General features: G+C 42.1%; 1 protein-coding gene across 2 annotated transcripts; it reads right to left on the bottom strand.

Annotated features, from left to right (window-relative positions):
- Positions 1-216: 216 nt before the first annotated feature.
- On the bottom strand, positions 217-3605 carry LOC115597281 (cannabinoid receptor type 1B-like). Of its 2 annotated transcripts, none has more exons than XM_030443071.1 (2): positions 3276-3605; positions 217-2583 (listed from the first exon to the last, which is right to left on the bottom strand). In XM_030443071.1, exon 2 carries the CDS (start codon positions 2533-2535, stop codon positions 1117-1119), a length of 1419 nt encoding a protein of 472 aa, XP_030298931.1. In that variant the 5' UTR covers positions 2536-2583; positions 3276-3605; the 3' UTR covers positions 217-1116. The 2 variants fall into 2 exon arrangements, with proteins under 2 accessions (XP_030298931.1, XP_030298930.1); XM_030443070.1 differs by having other exon boundaries at positions 217-2599; positions 3276-3603.
- Between the last annotated feature and the right edge of the window lie 17902 nt (positions 3606-21507).

Raw genomic sequence — 21507 nt, 5'->3', positions numbered from 1 at the left:
TCCACGTTCAGACGATGGCCTGTGCCCTGCGGTTATAACAAGACTTAGCTTAGGGGCAAACAAACCAAAAATGATTAGGCCCATGGCTCCAAAATAAATATAGTCATACCCTTTTTTTCTCTACCTTGTGTGTAAATTGGCTGTAGGTGCTCATGTGATGTTGTGCTGGGATTTTGCCATTTTATTGAGAAGAAAGACACCAAATACGTCGACGAATTTAAGATAAAAATAGACAAACTTCATTTATTTATTGAACTCATGTCCTTGCTTACACACACCATCATGAGACACAATGGCACAATGGATGCTTCAAGTGTAGCTTCTCACAAAACGCTGTCACTGTACCATAAGCGCATGAGTAATAACCAGCTATGTTACATCCCCGACTCACCACAGACTAAAGTTTTGATTTGATCAAAAAGCTGTTCATATTCCAAAGTATGGTTCACCATTTTGCTTTGCAAAGTAAAAAATAAATAAATACAATAAATAAAGTAGGATAACGTTTAAATGTCAAATTTCACAATATCATGGTCTTACAGAAGCATCAATAGTTGATTTCAAATCACTAATGGGATGCTAGGTTTACTTACAAGCAGTGCATTGTCGTTCAAAAGTGACATTTCTCATGAAGGTAGACACACCTTCACCTTGCATTACCACCACAATATTGCTATGATGTGGAGAAAAGAAAAAGAAAGAACAAAACGGAAATGTTTCCTGCCTCAAAACCTCTAAAATCTCTATCTCCCCGCACATTCAAACAGCAGAGATGACGGAGCAGAGTGTGAAAAATAGGCCCTTGTGCCAACTGGTTCTCGCGAATGTGACTGTTGTTCACTGATTGAAGTGAAATCAAACTGGCATTGTCAACCAGACAAATCGTAGACTTACTTTTTACAGAGTAAAGAAAGCATCTCCATCGTCACACTCCACTATAGTAACATATAAATATTACACATTTCAGCTTCAAAGCAACAAAAACTTGTTTTTCAGTTCTGTATCGAAGCCATTTTTTTTTTTGGCACGTTTCACAGTAACAGAGCAGTGCACGAAGAAGGTCGGGGATACTCTACAATATCTTCACAGTTGTATCAGAGCAGTGCAGCTTGTCTCTTAGACCGGCTCTGCTGTAGAAGTCTCAGTCCCTCCAGAAACAGTAACCTGGGCGACTTTCACCCGAGTCTTTCCGCAGCCGGCTCCATCTTTCCCCGCCCCGCCCGCTGTGCCTCTCACACTCCTGCTGTTCCAGTCACTCTCAGCGCTGTTGTCCAGAGTCTGCGACGCTCCCCGGCACATATGGCAGATGTTGACGAAGGCCCTGCGCAGGTCCTTGCTCCTCATGGCGTAGATCACAGGGTTCACGGTGGAGTTGAGCAGGGTGAGCATGCTGGTGAAGGCGAACACAGTCTTGATGAAGTCGTTCACCTTGCCAAAGAGGTCGTAAACCATGATGGCTAGGAGTGGGCCCCAGCAGATGATGAGGGCCACCAGAATCAGAACCAGGGTTTTGGCCAGACGGAGGTCCATCCGGGCCTGCTCTGGCCTCACTGTCTGAACTTTAGTCCCTTCTGCGGTGTACACGATCACACTCCTCTGGGAAGTGCGGCTCAGCATGCGGACAGCATGGTTGTGGGACTTCCAGAGGATGAACATGTAGGCGTAGATGATGAACAGGACCAAGATGCTCGTCATCCCGATCCAAACCATCAGGTACTTCTGGTCGATCAGAGGGAAAATGTCTGAGCAGACAGAGTTGAGACGCTTGCAGTTCCACCCCAGCAACGGCAGCAGCGAGAACACAATGGAGATGGTCCACATCACACTGAAGGCGATGACAGCTTTAGTCTTTGTGACGATGCGTTTGTACGACATGGGCCTGTGGATGGAGATGTAGCGGTCGATCGCGGTGAGAAACAGACTGCCGACAGAGGCTGTGAAGGAGGCGATGACCCCGGCCAGCTTGAAGAGGAAAATACTGGGGCTGTCCTTCCTGTGCAGGACGTGAAAATCCAGGAAGCTGTAGACAAAAATGATGCTGCCTATCAGGTCAGCCACAGCCAGGCTGCCTATGAAGTGGTAGGAGGGTCGAGATCGGAGCGTCTGGGAGTGCAGAATCACACACAGCACCATGAGGTTCTCTAGCACCGTAAATGTTCCCAGGGTGAGCGCCAAGATGGCGATCACGAGCTGCTGACCAGGAGAGAGGATCATAAAACACTCCATGTTGTCCACCATGTCCTCCCCGCACTCGCTCTGCACAGAGGTGCCATTACTTAGCAGAAAGTCTGAAGCGTTGGTGGGGAAAATGGGAGAGAGTCCGCCATAGATGACCTCCTTATTTCCAGGGACCAGTCCGGGGAAGGGGTTGCTAACCGAGGCAAAGTGAGGCTTCTCAAAGTTGAATCTGCTCTTGATTAGAGTCGAGTCGATGGAGGGGTCGTCGTAGCTGGCGTCGTTGGAGCCGAGATACTGGACGCCTGTCGTGAGCGTGCTCATTGTGGTGCCTGCTATCCTGTGCAAAGCCAACTTCATGGCTGGTTTGTGGCTATGGAGGAGCTCAGTGGAGAAACAGCATTAGACCTGTGCAAAAGGACATCTATGAAGAAAAAAAAAAGAGATTTGAAGAAAAAAAAAGAAAAAAAATATTAAATACATAAAATGTGTTAAAATGAATTCTTAAAAATATCAGAGTACATGAAGCAGCATCAGTATGAATTAATGAATAATAGAGCGGAAAATGAATGTGCTGCTAGGAGATATTGGGGGAATCTGCGCATCAGCCAGCTGACTCCAGAGCAGATGCATCCCAGACAATAGTGGGAAACTGAACAGTTGATGACAAACCTGTACAGCCTCGGGGGAAATCATTGCATTAAGGATGTAGGACAGCCCAGGCTTTTCTTATTAATTAAAGGAGGTCATTAAGCATTAAGCTGTTTTTTTTCTCAATAATCACTGGATTAATTAGGCATCGAGGGAGGGACAAGATTAAGAGCGCACATGCATGTCTGTCTAACGATCCATTTTACACCTTTGATGCCAGTAATGATAATATTAATTATTAACAATCAAGTTTACATGAAGAGAAGAAAGACTGACAATTCAATGAGACAGTTTGGATCAAAGCTATAAGAAAAATTTTAAAAAATGTTAGAAATGTCACAGAAAATAAAGAAAACTAACAAGACGAAGATTTGTTAGAAAAGTACAAATTAATAAAACAAAATAAATGAATAAATAAATAAATAAATAACTTAATAAAGAAAACGTACCTTGATGTTCTCAGTGCAAACATCTCGCATCGATCCATGATGATCCGGAAAAAAAAATTAATAATAATCAAACTAAACTCGGAGTAAACCAGTATGATGCTGCTGCTGCTGCTGCTGTCTTCACCAACAGTTCTCAACACAACTCCAGAGCTGGAAGCAGGCGTGAAATCAGAATAGTTGTTGTTGTTGATGAGTTGCCGGTGGGATTTGTCGTGTGTTGGCTCCCCCAGGCACCGTCAATGTCAAACACAGTGGAGGCAGACATGTAGCCGGTGCGGAGTGGCGTGTTGGAGGGAGCGGGCGGTTATAAGGCTGCTTTTTGTGCGCCTGCCGGTCACGTGGTCTGAGGTGTTGGAGCGCAGGAGGGAGCGCATCCATCCACACCTCTTTACACGGCGGCACAACAGCTGCTGCAGGCGACACTAGAGAAGCCAGCCTTCACCCGCGTGTTTGGTTGAGATTGGATATGTAATTGCAATAATATAGTTATAATAGTTTTATAATAGCAATAACGATTTTTTCCCCCTCCGCCCTCTTTCAATGTTTTTATCATTGTCTTCTGAAGTAATGGGTTATAATTTGGATTTATTTGTATGCGTTCACCCCTGATAGAGAAATATTTCAACGTTAATTGTTTAAGCAGCTTTATTCACATTGCACATCTAGGATTTTATTTTATTTATTTACAGTGTTGTTAAAAGCGGGCTAACCGGAAGTCACACTTGAGTAAATGTAAAGATATCTCACAATTTGAGTAGTAACAATATTAATAGTACAAAGTCCGAAATACCTAATTTTTTCAATAACTGAATAAACAAGTTGTTCTCAGAGGAAAATACGGTCCCCCGAACACAATTTGAAGCAAGGAAGGTGGCAGGGTCCGCCACATATAAACAAAGCGAAACGGTAGGAAATTGTGCTGTCAGTTTGTTTATTCAGTCATGGAAACAAGGAAAGTAGGCATTTAAATGTCTTCCCCAAAACTACACAGTGCACCTTTAAGGTATCTAATATTAGATGTACTTTGGTATCAAACGGTTTGTTTTTCTGCCAATAAATGTTCTAAAAAGTACAAGTAAAAGTAAAGTTAGGCATCTTACATCATGTCTCTTTGGGTCAACCAATTATCTGCCTGGCTATTCAGCTTTTTCCTTTTTTTGTAGTAATCTGATACAATTAAAGATGTGCATGCAAGCTGCAAACTAACTATCAACTAAAGTTATATAACAGTTGTAGGTAAGTACAAGTGTGATATTTGCCCCTAAAACGTAGTGGAGTGGAGGTACAAAAGAAGAAAGAGCCCAAAATTGTATTGTATTTATTGGGTAAATATGCGTTTATGTTCCATCGCTGTTTATATGTTTATTCATATTATTCAAAGCAGGAACAGACAACCTTTGAATGATCTGTCTATCCGTTCCCTCCTGCTTTGCCTCATTTTCTATCACTCTCAGTCTTCACCCTCTTTGCTTCCTCTATCAGTGGGGGTGCTTTTTCTTTTGCAGTGTAAAGATGTTCCAGTTGTTCCACCGTTACCTGGGAATAGCGACTGGGGAAAACAGCGTCACTTCCCGTTTTAGTTGTTCAATCATGCGCATCCTTTGTGGTGGGATTTGTCTTTCATTTTTGCAGTAAAAATGGAGCCCGGCGACAGACTGAAGGGCAAAGTGATAGTAAGGTTTGTAGGGAACCAATGGGCGACACGGGTCATTTTTCCACAGCCGTTGCAAAGCACACAAGAGCATATAAAAGTAGCACTTACACTGTTGCTGATACTTCTATATGTTTATTTTTGGTAGCCGGGCATTTTTACATTGTAGTATAACTACTATTACTTGAGTAAAAAGATTTGAACACTTCTTCCAGTGCTGCTTTGGGAATATGAATATTACAGTAACCTCATGCTGGTAGTAAGATTAAAAAAGACACCGTACGGCGTGGGCGGCACAGTGTTGCAGGCGTCAGCACTGTTGCTTCACAGCGAGAAGGTTCTTGGTTCAAAGGCTCCGACTGGCTAGGGCTTTTTTTTGAGAGTTTACATGTCTGTGTGGGTTTACTCCAGGTGCTCCGGCTTGCAACGTACTGTAAACACGCAAGTTTATATGTTTAATGGTGACCCTATTGTGACTGGTTGTCAATGTGAGCATGAATGTCTCTGTATGTTTCAGTCCTGTGATGAGCTGGCGAACTGTCCGGGGTCGCCAGGCCAACGTTTCTGCAAACCACTGATACATGTCGTAAGCTACATTCCACATTGTGATTTCAACAAAACATGCCACATCACATTTCGCACATGTTTATGACCTGGCTTTTGTATCAGGAGGTGGAGGTGATGGTGGTGGAGCTGCAAAATGAGAGGGCTTTGAAACCAGTGACTGCAGTTCACGATTGTGTTTCAATCAGTTTGTAAGTGTTACACCATTGGATAGTTTTAGGGAGACCTTGGGACGATGTCCAGCTGTATTTGTGATGGCAAGAACAGATATTTTTGACAAGAAGTTGGAAGATCTGCAGCTGTGTTTATTTCCACCCAAACAGGTGTTTTAAACCAAAGCATGATGTGTTCTTATCACTAACCAGATGGGTGTTGTGCCTAAACCTAACTAGAGCATAAGCACAATTTTGTCACAACATAAATATATATATATATATATATATATATATATATATATATATATATATATATATATATATATATACATAAAGAAATGTCAGTTTCAACATATCCATGTTTTGCAGAATCGTACATTTATGACATTCAGTCTGGCAATTGCCAGTGTCAGCTGGATACAGCACAAGCCCTCTGCTACCCTGCAAATATAAGTGGTTGTAAATAATAGAAGATGGAATCCACGGTGTAATTTTCATGCAATTTTAAGTCACATTGCGACTGACAGTCCATTCTGAATATCCTCCACTATTTATCTATTTATTTACTGCAGTTGGGGGTCACATGCACACACTATTTAGAGTCCTTTTCCTGTCCTGCGCAGCTGCGCAATTATTTCCACTATGCACTCCCAGCAGAGCTATCTCCCAAATTACATGTATCTTGTTGTGGAAAATACATGACATTTGGCGATGCAACATCATGAGAAAACAATGAAAGGCATTGCACATGATGCCAGTGCCTCCAGTTCTGGCAGAACAGAAGAGGCTGAGGAGTCATCCAACTAATTACTGAACACTTGTTATGCTGTGCTTGAAGCAGATTCAAGCAGCCATTGATCACCAGAGCATATCCAATGTGTAAATTTTTATTAAGATAGTTTACACTCAGGGACGGATGGTGTAAGTGAAACGTCTTATTAATGACAGTTGATTGTGGAATTCCTCTGTAATCCTCTATAGGCTTCATTGCTCTGTGATGTTTCTCAGGGTAAAGTTTTGCTGCGACTTTAGCTTGAAAGCAGAATCTATCATCTCTCAAAGCAGGGGGCAGAGGAATCCACAGTCCGCATCCATCATAATAATTATCATCAATATTTCAGTGTCATCCTCACCGAAGCATCAGCGAGGGAGACAAAGCTGTCTGCGCTGACAAAAGGCCTCCATATACGACTGTAACAGCGAATCGTCAATTTTTCTAAATCCTCTTCCACCATGTGGGCCGGGCAGTTATGGGAGGCTGCTGCTATTGTTTCACGTCCATCTGTCTTTGGTACTGAACACTGCAAACTATTTACAGTGATTGATTTCTGGGAGGTTTCCTCATGAAAAGGCACCACAATGCATCTCATAAAGTATCGATCCTCCTCAGTTTACAGTGAGTGGCTGCCTGCATTATGAAATAATTTCTCTCAGCTTTCGAATTCTCTAAAATATAGAGACATTTCAAGCGAAAGACATGTGAATTAAAAGACATTGTTAGGAGGAGTCACTCTGAGCGAGAAGTTACTTGTAAAATCACAGTGCAGGAGGCATTTTTGGTGATGGAAATGTAGTCGCTACACACCGCACGTTGCAAGACAAGACACTAAAGCAGGCTGTCTGTCTCTGATGTGTTTGTGTCGAGAGGTTGGAAAATGGGAGAGAGCGGGGAGGGAGGGAGGGAGGGAGGGAGAGGAGGAAGAGATGCATAAATAGAGAAGGGGAGGAGGTTGTGGCTGAACACTGACAGCTCTTAACAGTTTCCTAATCTGCCACTTCTATATTCTGTTCCTCCCCAGCTGGAGGCACTTCATGTTGTAGCCAAGGTGGCACACCAGAATGAGGCTGAGCTCGATTCAAATCAGCTCAGCGGCGAGGAAAAAGCCCAAACCGTCATGTTCTTACTAAACGTATTCGGTTTACACGTTTCATGCGCCGAAGAGTCGCGTGCATCATCACCAGCTAGCTCCAGTCATCAGCCGCCTGCGTGCTCATTATTCACTTCATCACACAATTAGATGAATCAAACCTGGCCTCGTTGAGCCAATCAAAGGTGTTTGTTGATCCCTCTTACCAAAGACTTTTAATTGAACAAACAAGCTCCACACCCAGGAAACATCATCAGAGATAATAAGGGGGAGAAGTGAAGAGCGGAAGTTCCCCATCATGTCTCTCTCTGCTGCATCGGATTTCCAGGACAGAGCTTCCTCGCGGGGAGTAACGGCACAGCAGCGAGGATGAAGAAGTTGTGACTTAATGCCTTCTGCGAGGGAGTTTCATGCTCGACAGAAAAAAGAGATCAACTGTCTCTGAAAAGTACCAGTATGAGAAGAAAGACGAAAGAAAGATAGGAAGAAAGACAATATAGATGAAATGACAGTTGTATTTACAGGCACGTATTTGAGTATTTAACTAAACTAGTTTAGGTGCTATCTGGAGGTTTCAGAAAATCCTCCTTAATGTTGACACCGGGGGCTATTAAGTGAATTTTGCTCTGTATCTTGCATGCACTCCTGGGTGACGGCCACAACAGTGATGTGATATACTGCAGATAAGAATGTAATTGACCTGCATCATGTTGATAGGGTTAAACAAAGTCACACTGTTGTTATTGTTTGACTAATGTTACACAGATCGTTTGTTAGGGCCAGCAGATTCCATTTCCAAGCGAACGTTAGCCAGTGTTGCGCACCGTGTCTTGGCTAAAGAGTGGCAAGGCACGCAGGTGTGTTTCATTTGTGAAGTACTAACCCTCCTTCACGTAAGAAGTAGTCCACATGTTGTTATAGGCAACGGTTAAAGCTGGGGTCGGTCAGTGTCATGTTCACAAAAAGATGACCCAAATGAGGCACGGAGGCATGCAAAAAGCAAGCTTTAATGAGCACTGAACACCAGCCCAATAATCCAAAATAAACAAAGAGGCAGGCAACAAAAAAGCTGTCAACAAAGACAATCCAGACAACTAGTACAAAATAAAACAAGAGAACAAGATCAATTTTGAAAGTAACCGAAAAATCCCCAAAAGCCACTCCTCCAAAACTCAGTGGTGAGAAATCAGCACTTGGTTCGCTATGTTCAACAAGCTTTTAGTCAAATGAATACGTTTAAAAAGCTGTCGCAAACATTCATCAGTCTAAAGACTGGCTCCCAGGTCCAGCAATTACTGCTCTTCTGTGTGGGTGTGTGTGCTTTTTTGCTAACTGTGTTAGCCACTGAACACAGCATCCGGGGCTTATTAAAGGCCTGTGAGGGCCACAGGCACAGGATTTCTCCATTTATTCCCAGGGCGTTTGATTTATTCATTGCTGCCGGTTGTTTAGAGATTCTCTACAAATACAACCAAAATTGCTTCTAAAATAACTTACCAAACCCTTAAGGTACTGTTCTAATCCGTTGACACTCTGGCAATACAAAGCGATTAATGCATCTGGATTGCTTCGAATTGTTTCTTCTTAGCTTTAAACAATTTGAGCGAGCTGATTAGTTCGATTCCATGAATTCCTGTTGTAGAAATTAAGGCTCTTGCAACAGAGCAGACAGAATAACAACATAATGGTCAGTGGGCAGAGTCCCCTTCATGCACCATTTAGTCATATAAAGACCTTTTTTATCTCGGCAGAACACAGCAGTAATCACAAAGACTTAGCGGGTGGTTCAGTGGATGCTCACTTGTGCAAACACCATGCAAATGAAACGCTATAGGCACAGATGAATTACTCAGGCAGCAGTGCAGAGCGTCAAATCACAGCTCTGTGGAACTGTTTCTCCTAGTGCTATTCTTCGGGGTTTCCAGGTGAGACAGCACCTACAGCGGTAGCCTTGTGGCCTCGGAGGAAACTGCAACCCAGAACAGCGATGATCTCCGCTCGCCTTGCAGTGCCAGTTGACTGATTCAGAGCCAGTTAATAATTCATTTGCCCCACACCCAGCTGCAGAAGCTTGCGGAGACTGACGAGAAGCCCAAATGGACCTGACTGCCATGAGACCAGCAGTCACCTGTAATCACATGGCAATTTTTCTGTCGGCAAGACGGGGAGTTGGGAAAGTGAATTTATTTTTAGCTGTTCACTACCTTTTATACTTGTCCTTTTGTTTCTTCATGCGTTTGCAGTCCTTTAGCGCCACTTCATTATTTAGACCTGAAATCGCTGATCTTCGCGGCCACCAGGGCGCCTCTGGTATTTAATGTTAAGTCGATGTATGAACTTTTTAGTCATTTTCCTCTTTTGACTTTCAGCTGATAAGAGGCACCAATGGCTGTCTTCTGAATTTGTATTTCTGGCCACTTGATGAGTGTTAATTCCAATGTTCACCCTTCTTTTCGCTCTTTGTGTGTCTCCACCAACTCCTGAGGTAACTGCGAAATCTGCCCCATCACGTTTTTTGGTGGGCTGTCCCCGTCAGGTGTTGTTTATGGACTGAAATGGACACTATTTCCATCTTCATAGTCGGAGAAAAAAATGTGAAATGTCAAAAGAACAACTTGAAAAAAAATCACTTTAATAAGAGTAATGATAATAACAAATCGGATCCCGAATACCTACAGCACCCGAGTACATGTGCTGTCTGCCACAACTTTCCGGCCACTGCTGCATGTCTGAGCTCCTTTCTGACATAGCTTTTCCACGAGAACATTTTGTACCGACCGAGGTAACTCACGCATCCTCATTCCGCTCCCTGCATCGTGTTTATTCTCCCATTACCGGCAGAGGCATCCAGCAAACAATATCAGAGTGCTCTTACATCCCTGAAGACTTTCTTTCATCACAGAGATGCTTTGTGTCTGCAGCTTTTAGCTTTATCACACGATTGAAAAAGACTCCATGGCGAATGAGCTGGCGCTGAAGAACAAACAGCTTCAAAGTGGTTTTAAATGTTGTTGTTTTTTGTTGCCTTTATTTCTTCCTTACGTGGTTATAACATTAGTAACAAGTCCGTACAGTGCAATTATTTTAATTCCTGCTTTTAGTGAACTAAGGGTTCATAAAAAAAAAGGTGCAAGCACACAGATTGCAGGAAGAGCGAAGCGCACAGTGTCAGTGAGTCCAAACGCATTTGTGGTGAGCAGCACAGAGCAGTTTGACTTAATCTTTGATAGATGCTGGCATGTGATTTGCCATCAATTGCATGGTAACCATTAATATTAATTGTTGTGGGATGTGTGTGTTCTCATCAGCCTTTAAGGGAACAAAACCAAAAGCGACTAATGAAAGGAAGTATAAAAAAGGGCTCTGATTCATAAAAGTCGTTCTTCTCCCTTTTTGATATTTGGCATGTTGCCTTGAACATTCCATTAAAGCCTCCCCACTTCCATGCACAAAAATGTGTCTGCGAACAGATTAATTTAGATTTACTGTCCATTCAATTATGAGAAAACTCTTTGACATAGCAATCCGTGAATATTTCATTTAGGCACAGTCCTCTGGGCAGATACAGCAAACCACGGGGGGTTGAATAGAGTCTGAGGGTCACGGTGGCGGTATCACATAAACTGTATGCTGTGGCCTTGTTATTAAAAGGTTGTGGTTAAAGATGAGCAGGTGGCAGATGACATTTCAGCTGACATTTCAGGGGAAGTATCAACCACCACTGCAGGAAACCGCAGTGGTACTTCTGTACTCTGTACTTTGTTTTTCTCATTTTTTTAAGCAGTTTTTTAATTATGTGAGCTTTGTTTTCCAAAAAACAAAATAAACATTTGCAAATGCATGAAATGAGCATAGTGTAATGTGTTAATTATGATTTTAGCTTGTGCTTTGTTTAACATTTCTTAAAAATGTCTTGAAAGTTTCACGGTAAGAACTAAGTAAAGAGGTCCTACGGAGAAAATACAGAGAGTAACACTTGATGGACTGTTATTTTATTTTGATTGTTTCGATTTTAAAGGTCCAGCGTGTAGGATTTAGTCACATCACCCTGCAGATTGTAACCAGCTGACCAACTTGCCTCACCCTCCTCTTCAGCTGCTGCTAAAAATGTGAAACATTTGCACATTTCATGAAACATGTAAAGCACCGGTCTCCAGAGCTGGTGTTTGGCTCGGCAGATGCATTTGACCTGCAACCTGGAACACCCTGAGTGTGATATTTGAGGAAAATGGCCACCGTGTTAATACGGTCAATGGAGAGGCCCTGCTCCCTCTGTAGATTTCTCCGTTTGCTCCCCCTCTATTCCTTCCCTTGCCTCCTCTCCCCAAGTCTTAGTCCCTCCCACCTGAGATGTGAACAGACGAGGCAGGGAAGAGACACTAGAAGAGAGGAGTCGAGGGAACGGGCATTTAACAAAATGAGACATCTGCGCTTCAGAGCCGTGTATTAAAGCGATCGTCGACTAAATATGGCGCGTTGCAGAGCTGCATCATCCCCCTTAAAATAAACCATTACACATCGAGGGGTTGAACCTTGACAAACTCGTCCATGTCCGCCTCTCAATTTGAAAACACATTTTTGTAAGGAATGCTTTGTTGCGTCTTTCGCACCATCACATAATTCAGCTGACGCATCCAAGGGCTGTATGTTTGCTGATTGTTTATTGTGACAACAAAAGATAATTTTTGATGCATTGTTAGGTCAACAGACACCGACAATCAGCAAACTGTCAGTAAAGGAGCAGATTTTTTTGAAAAGTACCAGCTCATGAAGACAGATTTGATTATAATCCTTGTCAGGTAGAGCGCATATCTCCTCCTCCTACAGCTATCACAGCCATCTGGGCTGGAAAATAGATTGATGGCTACAGAGCATAAACAGCCCTGCTGGCAGCCAGCCATCAGCCATCATGCTGAACTTGGCGAACAGAGACGATGCCTTCACTATATACCTATAAACCCCCCGCTTCTTATCACTTCACAGCTTGCGACCTAATTGACTTCAGGCCTACACGTATGTGGACTAAACTTTGAATCATCTGTGGATATGACACAGCAATATATTACAAAACCCGCATTGGTATAGGATTTAAAGTACAGACGCTAGAAGTTTGCTAGAAGAAACTTTTGGAAATCATTTCAAACTTCCAGCTATTCATGTTTTCTCTGTTCTCCTCTTGTTCTAAGGTGCAATTTCTCTGCTGTGACTTTTGTCAAATACTCATAAGTGATTCAGATGGAACAGATATCTTTCAGGCCGCCTTAAAATCTCTAATTTTCTTTCCCTGCGCTGATTTGTTTTCCGCGCTGTGCTCGCAGTGTTATCATTAAGAACAGCGCGGCCCTGCAGAGAACTCAGAAGATTATCAATCTTATTTGTGACTGAGAAGCTGAGAAGATTGTAAAAGCTGCACCGTGTCTTTGTTACTGTTTCAGGTGCGTCGCCATGGAGACCACAACTGCACAAGGTCACCTGGCTCTCACCAGTGTGTGCCTGTGTGTGTTTAACTCTGCAGAGACCCTGAGACACAAAAGAAGTAATCCACAGTTGGTTTGATGATGTCGTCTTAGAAAGGCAGCAGATGAATGTGTCGTGTTCAGTTTCTGTTATTATATGGGCCTATCAGCGCGACAGGATTGCTGTCATCCTTCAGGCTAGATTGCGTTTTCTTTGCTGATTGATGCTGTGTGCCTGTTGGCCCGTCATCCAAACGCCTTCCTCTGCCATCCCTCCACACTGCGCGGAGCCCGAGATGTACAGCGTTACTGATAAAAATCATTTCTCATCACCGTCAGTGCGATTATTATGGGATTGGGTGGCATTTTGATAAGCAGGTTCACCTCCATTCATCTTGCATTATTTGTTCGCAACATGTTATTGTATTCCTGTCAGTGGCTCCTTTTTTAAATTCTTTTTTTTTGTTGACATACATGAGAGCGACAGATCAAGTTGTTATGTTAGCTGTAAGAGTCAGTGTGAACCCACCATGATGTCACCTGTTGGTTTGTGGACCGTCCCAAAGAGTTAAACAGTTTTGGATTATGGCCATCGTTATCTTGTTTTTTTAGGAGCTAGAAGTGATCATATTTGGACAGGAGGGTGAGGCTGTGGAGGAAATCCTGACTGGACCTTTGTGAGAACCTGCAGGCACGCCCTGGTTGTGACCAAGCAGGAAACTCCTGGGCTGAGAACTGAAGCCAATGCCTAAGTACCAAAAACTGCAGTTCCTTATTTATTTATTTATGTTGTTTGTTTCGGGCATGTCAATTCATAAGCATCACATTTCATCATTGTTCAAATAATACAACACACATGTAGCCACTTGAGACTGACTCCAAAAAGCGAGTCAATCCCCGTAAAATGCCTAACATTACAGCAGAAATAAACATGTTTACAGCCTGGTACAAAAAATGGTTCTAGTCTCTATAGCTAATTTATTCCTTCATGACAACTATAGCGCAGGTGATTTTTTTTTTTTTTTTTTTTTCATAGAACTCAGGTAGGAAACGTGGGATAATTTTCTCATAAGGTTGCATACAATGTGAATCTGTTTTGAAACCAGTGGAGTCGCCCCCTGCTGGCCATTGGGAAAAAAAACAAAAACTTTAACCCCGAAGGATCTGTTAATGTTTCATACTGTCAGAGTTTTACATCTTCTTGTGCTGGTACCATGTGGCCAAATAAGAGTCAAAGAGCAGAGCAAACATTATGCAAACAGGCGTTAATTGTGTATCTGTTGAGGACTATTTTCATCCGTAGATTTGGGGCTCTAGTGTGTATCTGTGGCCCCAATAGGCCTATGTGGAGTTCAATCAAAATAAACTACAATACCCCTGTTCGTCGTAATGGAGGAACCTGGCAGCCAGTGCAACAGTGTGGCTCATATTTTGTGATTTTAATTGTTTTTGGCCAACCATGGCGCTCTGTGGCACAGAAGAAAGAGCTAAATCGGGCTTTGGCCACACAGACTGTGTTTGTCAGGAGGTTCAATTCATTGTTGGTGTGGTTGGTCTTTTTATGGCATTACAATCTTTATTTGTTATTTTAAGTCACAATACAAAACTCGTTTCTCAGAGAGGGGAATATAAATACACTTCTGGTTGTTATCTGTAGGGCTTTCTTAAGTCTCCTCTCAGAATATGAGTAACATTAGGAGACATGTTGTATTAGTTTTGGGTTCACGCAGGTTCAACCCCCATCAGTCTCCTTCAGAAATTGGTCATGGACGAGGTCAGAGGTCATTGCCACCAGAGTCAGGAGTTCATTGTTAAGTTGTGATTGATTAATGACGTGTCAAGCAGCAACACCTGTTCCTATGAGATGAAATCAGCATTTAAACTGTTTTTAGTTTCTGATCATCCCCAAATTCAGATCCACTGAATGCGAGGCTTTCATGTGCATTTCACAGCTTGCTTTGCCAAAGAGTGTGTATCTGTGTACGTGTGTGTTAACGTGTGAGAGAGTTAGTGTTAGGATGTCTGTGGAATCAGAGAAGGTGTCTAAATCATTTCTTTGATGTATGAGCGCTGGGAGCTCGGGACCGAAAGCCTAATATTATATTATTAAAGCCGACAGTTTTTGGCTATAATCATTAGAAAGAGGAGTTCATGTGAAGTCTTAATGCGTGCTATAAATGTATTAGAAATGATTTGTTTTTCGTCTCATCTTTGAGGTGTCATTACTGTCCAAACAGCCATCTGGATGTGATCTAAAAAGCGAACATTAAGACTGTTTACAAAATAATTTCATCATTTTCTTAGAATAGAGGTATAATAATGTTAAAGCTTCCCTGTCCTTGTCTTGTTTTTAATCTTTATGTGTGTGTTTGTGTGACTTTGTATGCTACTGCTCACATCAACACTGCCTCTATTTGTATGAAAATTGAATTTTTATTCATTCCCACAGATTTTTTGTGTGTGTGCAAAATACAAACCTACAGGGATGCCAACAGCATGACCTCCAAAAGGAGGACACCTATCTTTCAGTCCTGACAAATAACCATAGTGATGTTGAAAAGATAAATACAGGGAGGAGGGGGGGACAGAATCGCAAGGGAGGTTGGAAGTAGTAGTTGATAAAAGCTAGACTTTGAAAGTATCATGATTTTGTTCTGTTTGTCTTCCTTTTGTTTTCCAAGCCATTTTACCTTGAAGCTGAAAAATAGAAAGAAAAGAAAAGTGAAACAGCCTCCTGAAAATACAGAACGTTCTCGTAATTGTCCGAAAAACAAGGCAAAACAAGCAACACAAGGTTGTTCATTCCACACTGTGGCACAAAGCGCATTATTTTTCTCCGAGATGTGACAGTCTCAGAGAAAGAAGTGTATCGTGAACGCGGCGCTGGACTGTGAGATCATCAAAATTCGAGGGGTTCATCTCCTTGGGAGCTTGAATGTGCTCTGACATGTCTTCTGTTATTTAGAGTGAGATGCAAAGTAGATGTTTTTACCAAGAAGCGCAGTTTCACACCAGAGTGTGTCACAGATGTCAGAGTTACGTTAGATAAAAATACATGAGTGCATGAAGGTGAGGTACCAAACGTAGTGTAAGGTGTGACAGAGGTGTCACACTTCATGCGAGTCGGGGTGGATGGATGTATCGAACAGGGAACTTTCCTCCAGGGTTCATGTCCTGTGTGAAAGAGTCACTTGGCTTATTTCAACTTACAAATTTAAGTAAACATGCGCAGCAGACTTAAAGGAGAACTTCGGTCGATTTCAACATGCAGCTTTATCGCTCAAGCTACCCTTGACTTGCCAGTACCGAAAACGCGAACACTTTTGGTCCACCTTTTACAGGGCTCCTTGAATGGAGACTTAGCACTGACAGCTAACAGCATGGGGTCAGAACTTTACACTGTGTTTTTAGCGTCTTAACATGCTCCAAATCTCACCCCAAAAGTTATGCAACATCAGCAGACACCTTACAACATAGCACTGTAGCGTTTATGACTCACAATGAATAAAAAAAGTGGTTAAAACAATGTGTTTGTGCAAGCAGCCACTGACCGGTTTGTTGACAATCCGGTAGACCAAACTAGTCGATCCGTCGAGCGTGCGCTTACTCCCTCACTGGCAGGAAACTTGAATTTTGCAGACAGAAACGTATTCCAGCATTTTTGTTTTTCTGTTCATAACGTACATATTCATGTTACAACCTGTCATGAGCCATTAGCCTTACAATAGCCTGTTATGAGTCTATTCGCTCTGCACCGAGAGCTAGCTTGTCTGCTCATGCTACTGGTTCTTGCAGAGAGGAGAGCAGAGCAGAGAGTCCGTGATGATCGAAGCTGTATCCGAAATAGTCACGATGGAGAGCTTGTCTGATGTCGAAGTGGAAGACATCGACGACGAATCTAGTCTATTCGCTCTGCACCAAGAGCTAGCTTGTCTGCTCATGCTAATGGTTCTTGAGAGGAGAGCAGAGACCGATGTCCTTGGCCATGAAGCCGCCTCTGCCTGTTCCGCTCTCTGCGCCTCTCTCTCCGCTCTCGTTTTCTAGTGCAAGTAACTCCTCATCTGTATACTCCGTATCGAACAAATATGGTCTACAGTCGAATTCAAAAGGTTCGGACGGATCGACTAGTTTGGTCTACCGAATTGTCAACAAACTGGTACGTGGCTGCTTGCACAAACACACTGTTTTAACCCCATTTTTATTCATTGTGAGTCATAAATGCTACAGTGCTGTGTTGTAAGGTGTCTGCTGATGTTGCATAACTTTTGGGGTGAGATTTGGAGCATGTTAAGACGCTTAAAACACAGTCAACACTGTCAATGCTAACTCTCCGTGCAAGGAGCCCTGTAAGAGGTGGACCAAAAGTGTTTGCGTTTTCGGTACTGGCAGGTCAAGGGTAGCTTGAGCGATAAAGCTGCATGTTGAAACTGACCAAAGTTCTCCTTTAACTAATGTCAAGTACCGCTAATTTCTCCTAATACTAACCAGGTAGTTTTGAGCGGACGTTACATATTTACTGATCTGCAGGATTGAGAATGTGTATTTTGACACTTAGGAGATGCAAAATGTTGACCGACCTATGTTATTTTATTGTGCACCAAACAACAAAGATAGATAGATGGACCAAAAGATGTTACAAACCATAAAAAAGCATGTACATTGAACTCAATAACAAATATAATGACAGTTCAATTACTGATATTCATATCAGTTCTCTCACTCCAATTCTTTGCACACTTGTATTGCAAAGGGGAAACTACCGAGAAGCGCTATAAAAACACTGCTTGAACAAAGCAGACACAAATTAAACAGAATTTAACAAGAACATCACGACCGCAAGTCAGACACACAGCTGAGGGTCCTCGCCGGGCACGTCTAGTTGTTTTTTTAATGACATCAATCACATTTTTTGGGAGGGACAATCAGATAAACGGAAAGCAGGAAACATTTTCCACTATAGGCTCCACATCTGACACGGCTGCTTCTTATTTTAATCAAGCTGCGAACGGCGTCCTGCGGTGAGTAACCTGGTGTCTACATCCTGTATAATGATCGTCTCATTGTTGAAGGCTGTGTTTATGATATCAATCAGACGGCTGCGGAGTGAATTACATCCGCAGCAACTTGTATTTCAAATTGTATTGTATTTTTCTTCATTACATCATCTAAACAGGTGTTGCAATTAATGCACATTATCATAAATATTGTATTACTGCCAAATTATTGGACCACCTAAAGCTGTGTTGTCCCTGTCACACTAGTAGGAGGATAAATCTACACATTGACCAATGTTTACCAAGTAATGTTATCTCATTAAGTTACCTAAAGCATGCTTGTATAGAGCAAAAATCCAATACCAAAGGATTTTATTTGTCTGTCTGATAAATGTTATTGTCTCATACGGTTTGCACAAACAAAATGTTTTGGTGTGATAACTTGTAAAATGAAACGCCATATCGCTCAGACACGTCAGGATGTGTTCGATCTCCATCAAACGTGCGATCAAAACAAATGTAAAACCGGCGAGGAAATGATTTAGCTCCTCCTGACAGAATCTTTCACAAAATCTAATTAGGCAAAAGCAATTTCATGAGCGCACATTATCTCACTTCAACTGTTTTATGCAAGCAAAGATTTCGCTTCTCAGACTCGGAAATGGGACCTCTGGAAGCAGGATATGTGATAAATTAAGTGAAAATCAAATCTTTGCGGAGTGAAGTTAATTAAACTTAACTCAAATAGGTACAAATCCCACCACTGAGCTGAGCGGAGGGGCTTGATCGATGAGATTTAGGTCAAAACCAAATGATGTATGTCGCTGTGTCATAGAGGATGGGAACCTCTCCTTACAGTGAGGTCAGTCTCTGGTTCTCATGCAGTATTATTACCGATATCAGCCATTAGTATCCGGGCACGTTTAAAGGAACAGGTTGGCATTATGGAAGATATGCTTAATCACTTTCAAGCCAAGATAATTGTTGCTAGTAAAAAAATAAGCCTTATATCAATTTTATAAGACTTTTCAGTTAAAAGTAACACTTTTACATTTGATTGAATATTGTTATGTACTCTGTAGTGGTGATTTTGATAGTCGATATATTATATTAGCCTATATGGTAATTGGTTGAATTAGCTTAGCATAAACACTGTAAACAAGGGGGAAACCGGCTGCTGGCTCCACTGCGCAGACATGAAAATTGCATCTTCTCGCACGGCTGTCGGCGAGAAAGCAAATAAGCATATTAACCAAAATGTCGACCCATTCCTACAGCCTACAATTTATTATACAAGAACATTAATACACTCTAAGCGTCAGAGGAGGACACGCATCAAAGCTGGTTTCTTTCAGGCTAACCTTGCAACAGGGCAACCATCACAAAAGACAACATACCTCTGGGTCTGTGGCGGCACAAAGAATCCAGTTGTGTCAGCTGAGGTTTCATTTTTTTTTTTTTTTTGAAACGCTTAAGTATTATTCATGCACAACAGGTCACAGGAGTCTGAAAGGAATATTAAGTATATTCATTATTCAGGAGGAGCTATGAATCTGAGAGAGCCGTGGCAATCACATTAGCAGATAAACACAGAGGACAAGGAAGACGCCTACGAGTTCCCGTGGGAGAGCTTCCAATTAACACTCAAGCTTTCTCCCTGACATGTTAGCTGGCTCGAGAATGAGAAGAGCTGGAAGAAAGAATGCTCGGGCGTACTCAGAGGGAACGCGTTATTTTTTAAAGGTGAAATATGTACATAGTATATATGGGGGAAATTTTGGCATTGAGGTGCATAATTAAGACACCAGAGACACTTTGAATGTAATTTTTTCTTTTCGATAAACAAGATGTGCATGGTGTGATCAACCTTGGCATTCTTAAGCCCTTATTTCTAAGAGCTTTTCCGTCTTTTTACTCTTTAGTCGCGGTAGCTGTCTTTCTTGGCAAGACTGAAATATGTTAATTACTATTTAATGGATTGCCAAGGTTTTTTCCCCCCCTCTAGCGCCACCATGAGGTTGACATTTGTTGGTCTAAAGTGACAGCAATAGACAGCCACAAATGTCCTAAAACCAGGAAGCTGATGGGGGATTTTAACAGGTTTTTGGTTCATTCTAATTACTTTTCTTGAAGGTTTCTGACCAAATACCTGCGAAAAAACACGATATTTCCGTTAGCTATTTTCCTTGAGTCCCTTTTAGCAGATGTTTGTGTGCTAACGCTAAAATGGCGAACATTACCTGCTATAATCAGTGTGTTACCAGTGCCATGAGCACATTAGCGTGCATGTATTAGCATGAGCTCAACTGCGGCAGCATTCTGGCATGGCTGTAGACTCTACAGTAAGTCTTACTCTATCAAGTCAATCAGACAATAATGATACAGTCATGTCTATTTAAAGCCTGAAAGACATTTATTTTGGTAATTTTGATAATGCAAGTGACACTTTTGGTAATGTTTGAAGTTTTAGTAGTTCTTAAGTAGTAGTAGTAGTCTTATATATATATATATATATATATATATATATATATATATATATATATATATATATATATATATATATATATATATATATAAAATAAAAAACCTGCCTAATGACTAGGGTCCTCTTAATTTACCTGTTTCTGATCAGCTCTCTGTTTTGCTTCGTTGTCAAACATAACCGCGGGCAGATCTACTGTTCTGACGAAGCAGTTTCCCTCCCGCTCCTCTGAAAGCCTTTGAAAAAAAAAAACCCAGACATTTCTCTTGCTGTTGTCTGTGGCCTTTTCACTGTTAGAGACAAACACTGATTCCCACTTGATCTCTGCGTCATCCCTGCAGACTCTTGGCCCCTCAGTCGCCTGGCATCACCACAGTCTATGTTTTATTTAAACGCTTTCTGCTTGTGGCAATTATCAGAGCCGGGGATCCTCTGAAGAGAAGAGAGGGGGGCGTTTTCTCCCTCCTGTGGAGCAGAAAACTGAAATTAATCCTGCCCCTCAGGAACGCACCGAGTAAATTTTGAAGACTACAAATTAAGCTTATAGTGAACCGAGGAGAGCATCAACATTGCAAATGCATGTGGGTCGTGTGAATACCCGGCTCTTTTGAATAGCTCCTTGGTTTAAGGAGCAGTTTTCAACAAGTCTCCCCCTTTTCAACAACAGCTTCGTCTTACTGATGTAAAAAAGGAGTGTCATTTAAACTGTTACAAACCTAATTACTGTCTGGGGAATTAAGCACTTCAGTTCTCTTACCTTTTGTCACCATGCACTCATGACACATTTGTTTTTATTCTAAAAGACCATGCAGCACAACAACTCAGTGAGATAACATTTTCAGATCGGCACTCCAGCTCCACTCTGCACACACCCTGCTGATGGCGGTTCCTCTGTGGTTCGAGGGACTACTTGTACTCCCACTGTTCACCACACTAACCACAAAGGCTGATGTTATTGAGGCAGACAGCAGCCTTTTCAGTGCTGTCAAACAAAGAAAAGGGCACCGCTATGGCAGTGGTGCCTCTGAAGCAGCGAGGGCAGCTGTGTGGACACACAAGAAA

This window comes from Sparus aurata, chromosome 16 (assembly GCF_900880675.1).
Source record: "Sparus aurata chromosome 16, fSpaAur1.1, whole genome shotgun sequence".
Taxonomy (NCBI): domain Eukaryota; kingdom Metazoa; phylum Chordata; class Actinopteri; order Spariformes; family Sparidae; genus Sparus; species Sparus aurata.
Note: the sequence above shows the minus strand (reverse complement) of the source record. Positions and strands in the feature narration are given on the sequence as shown.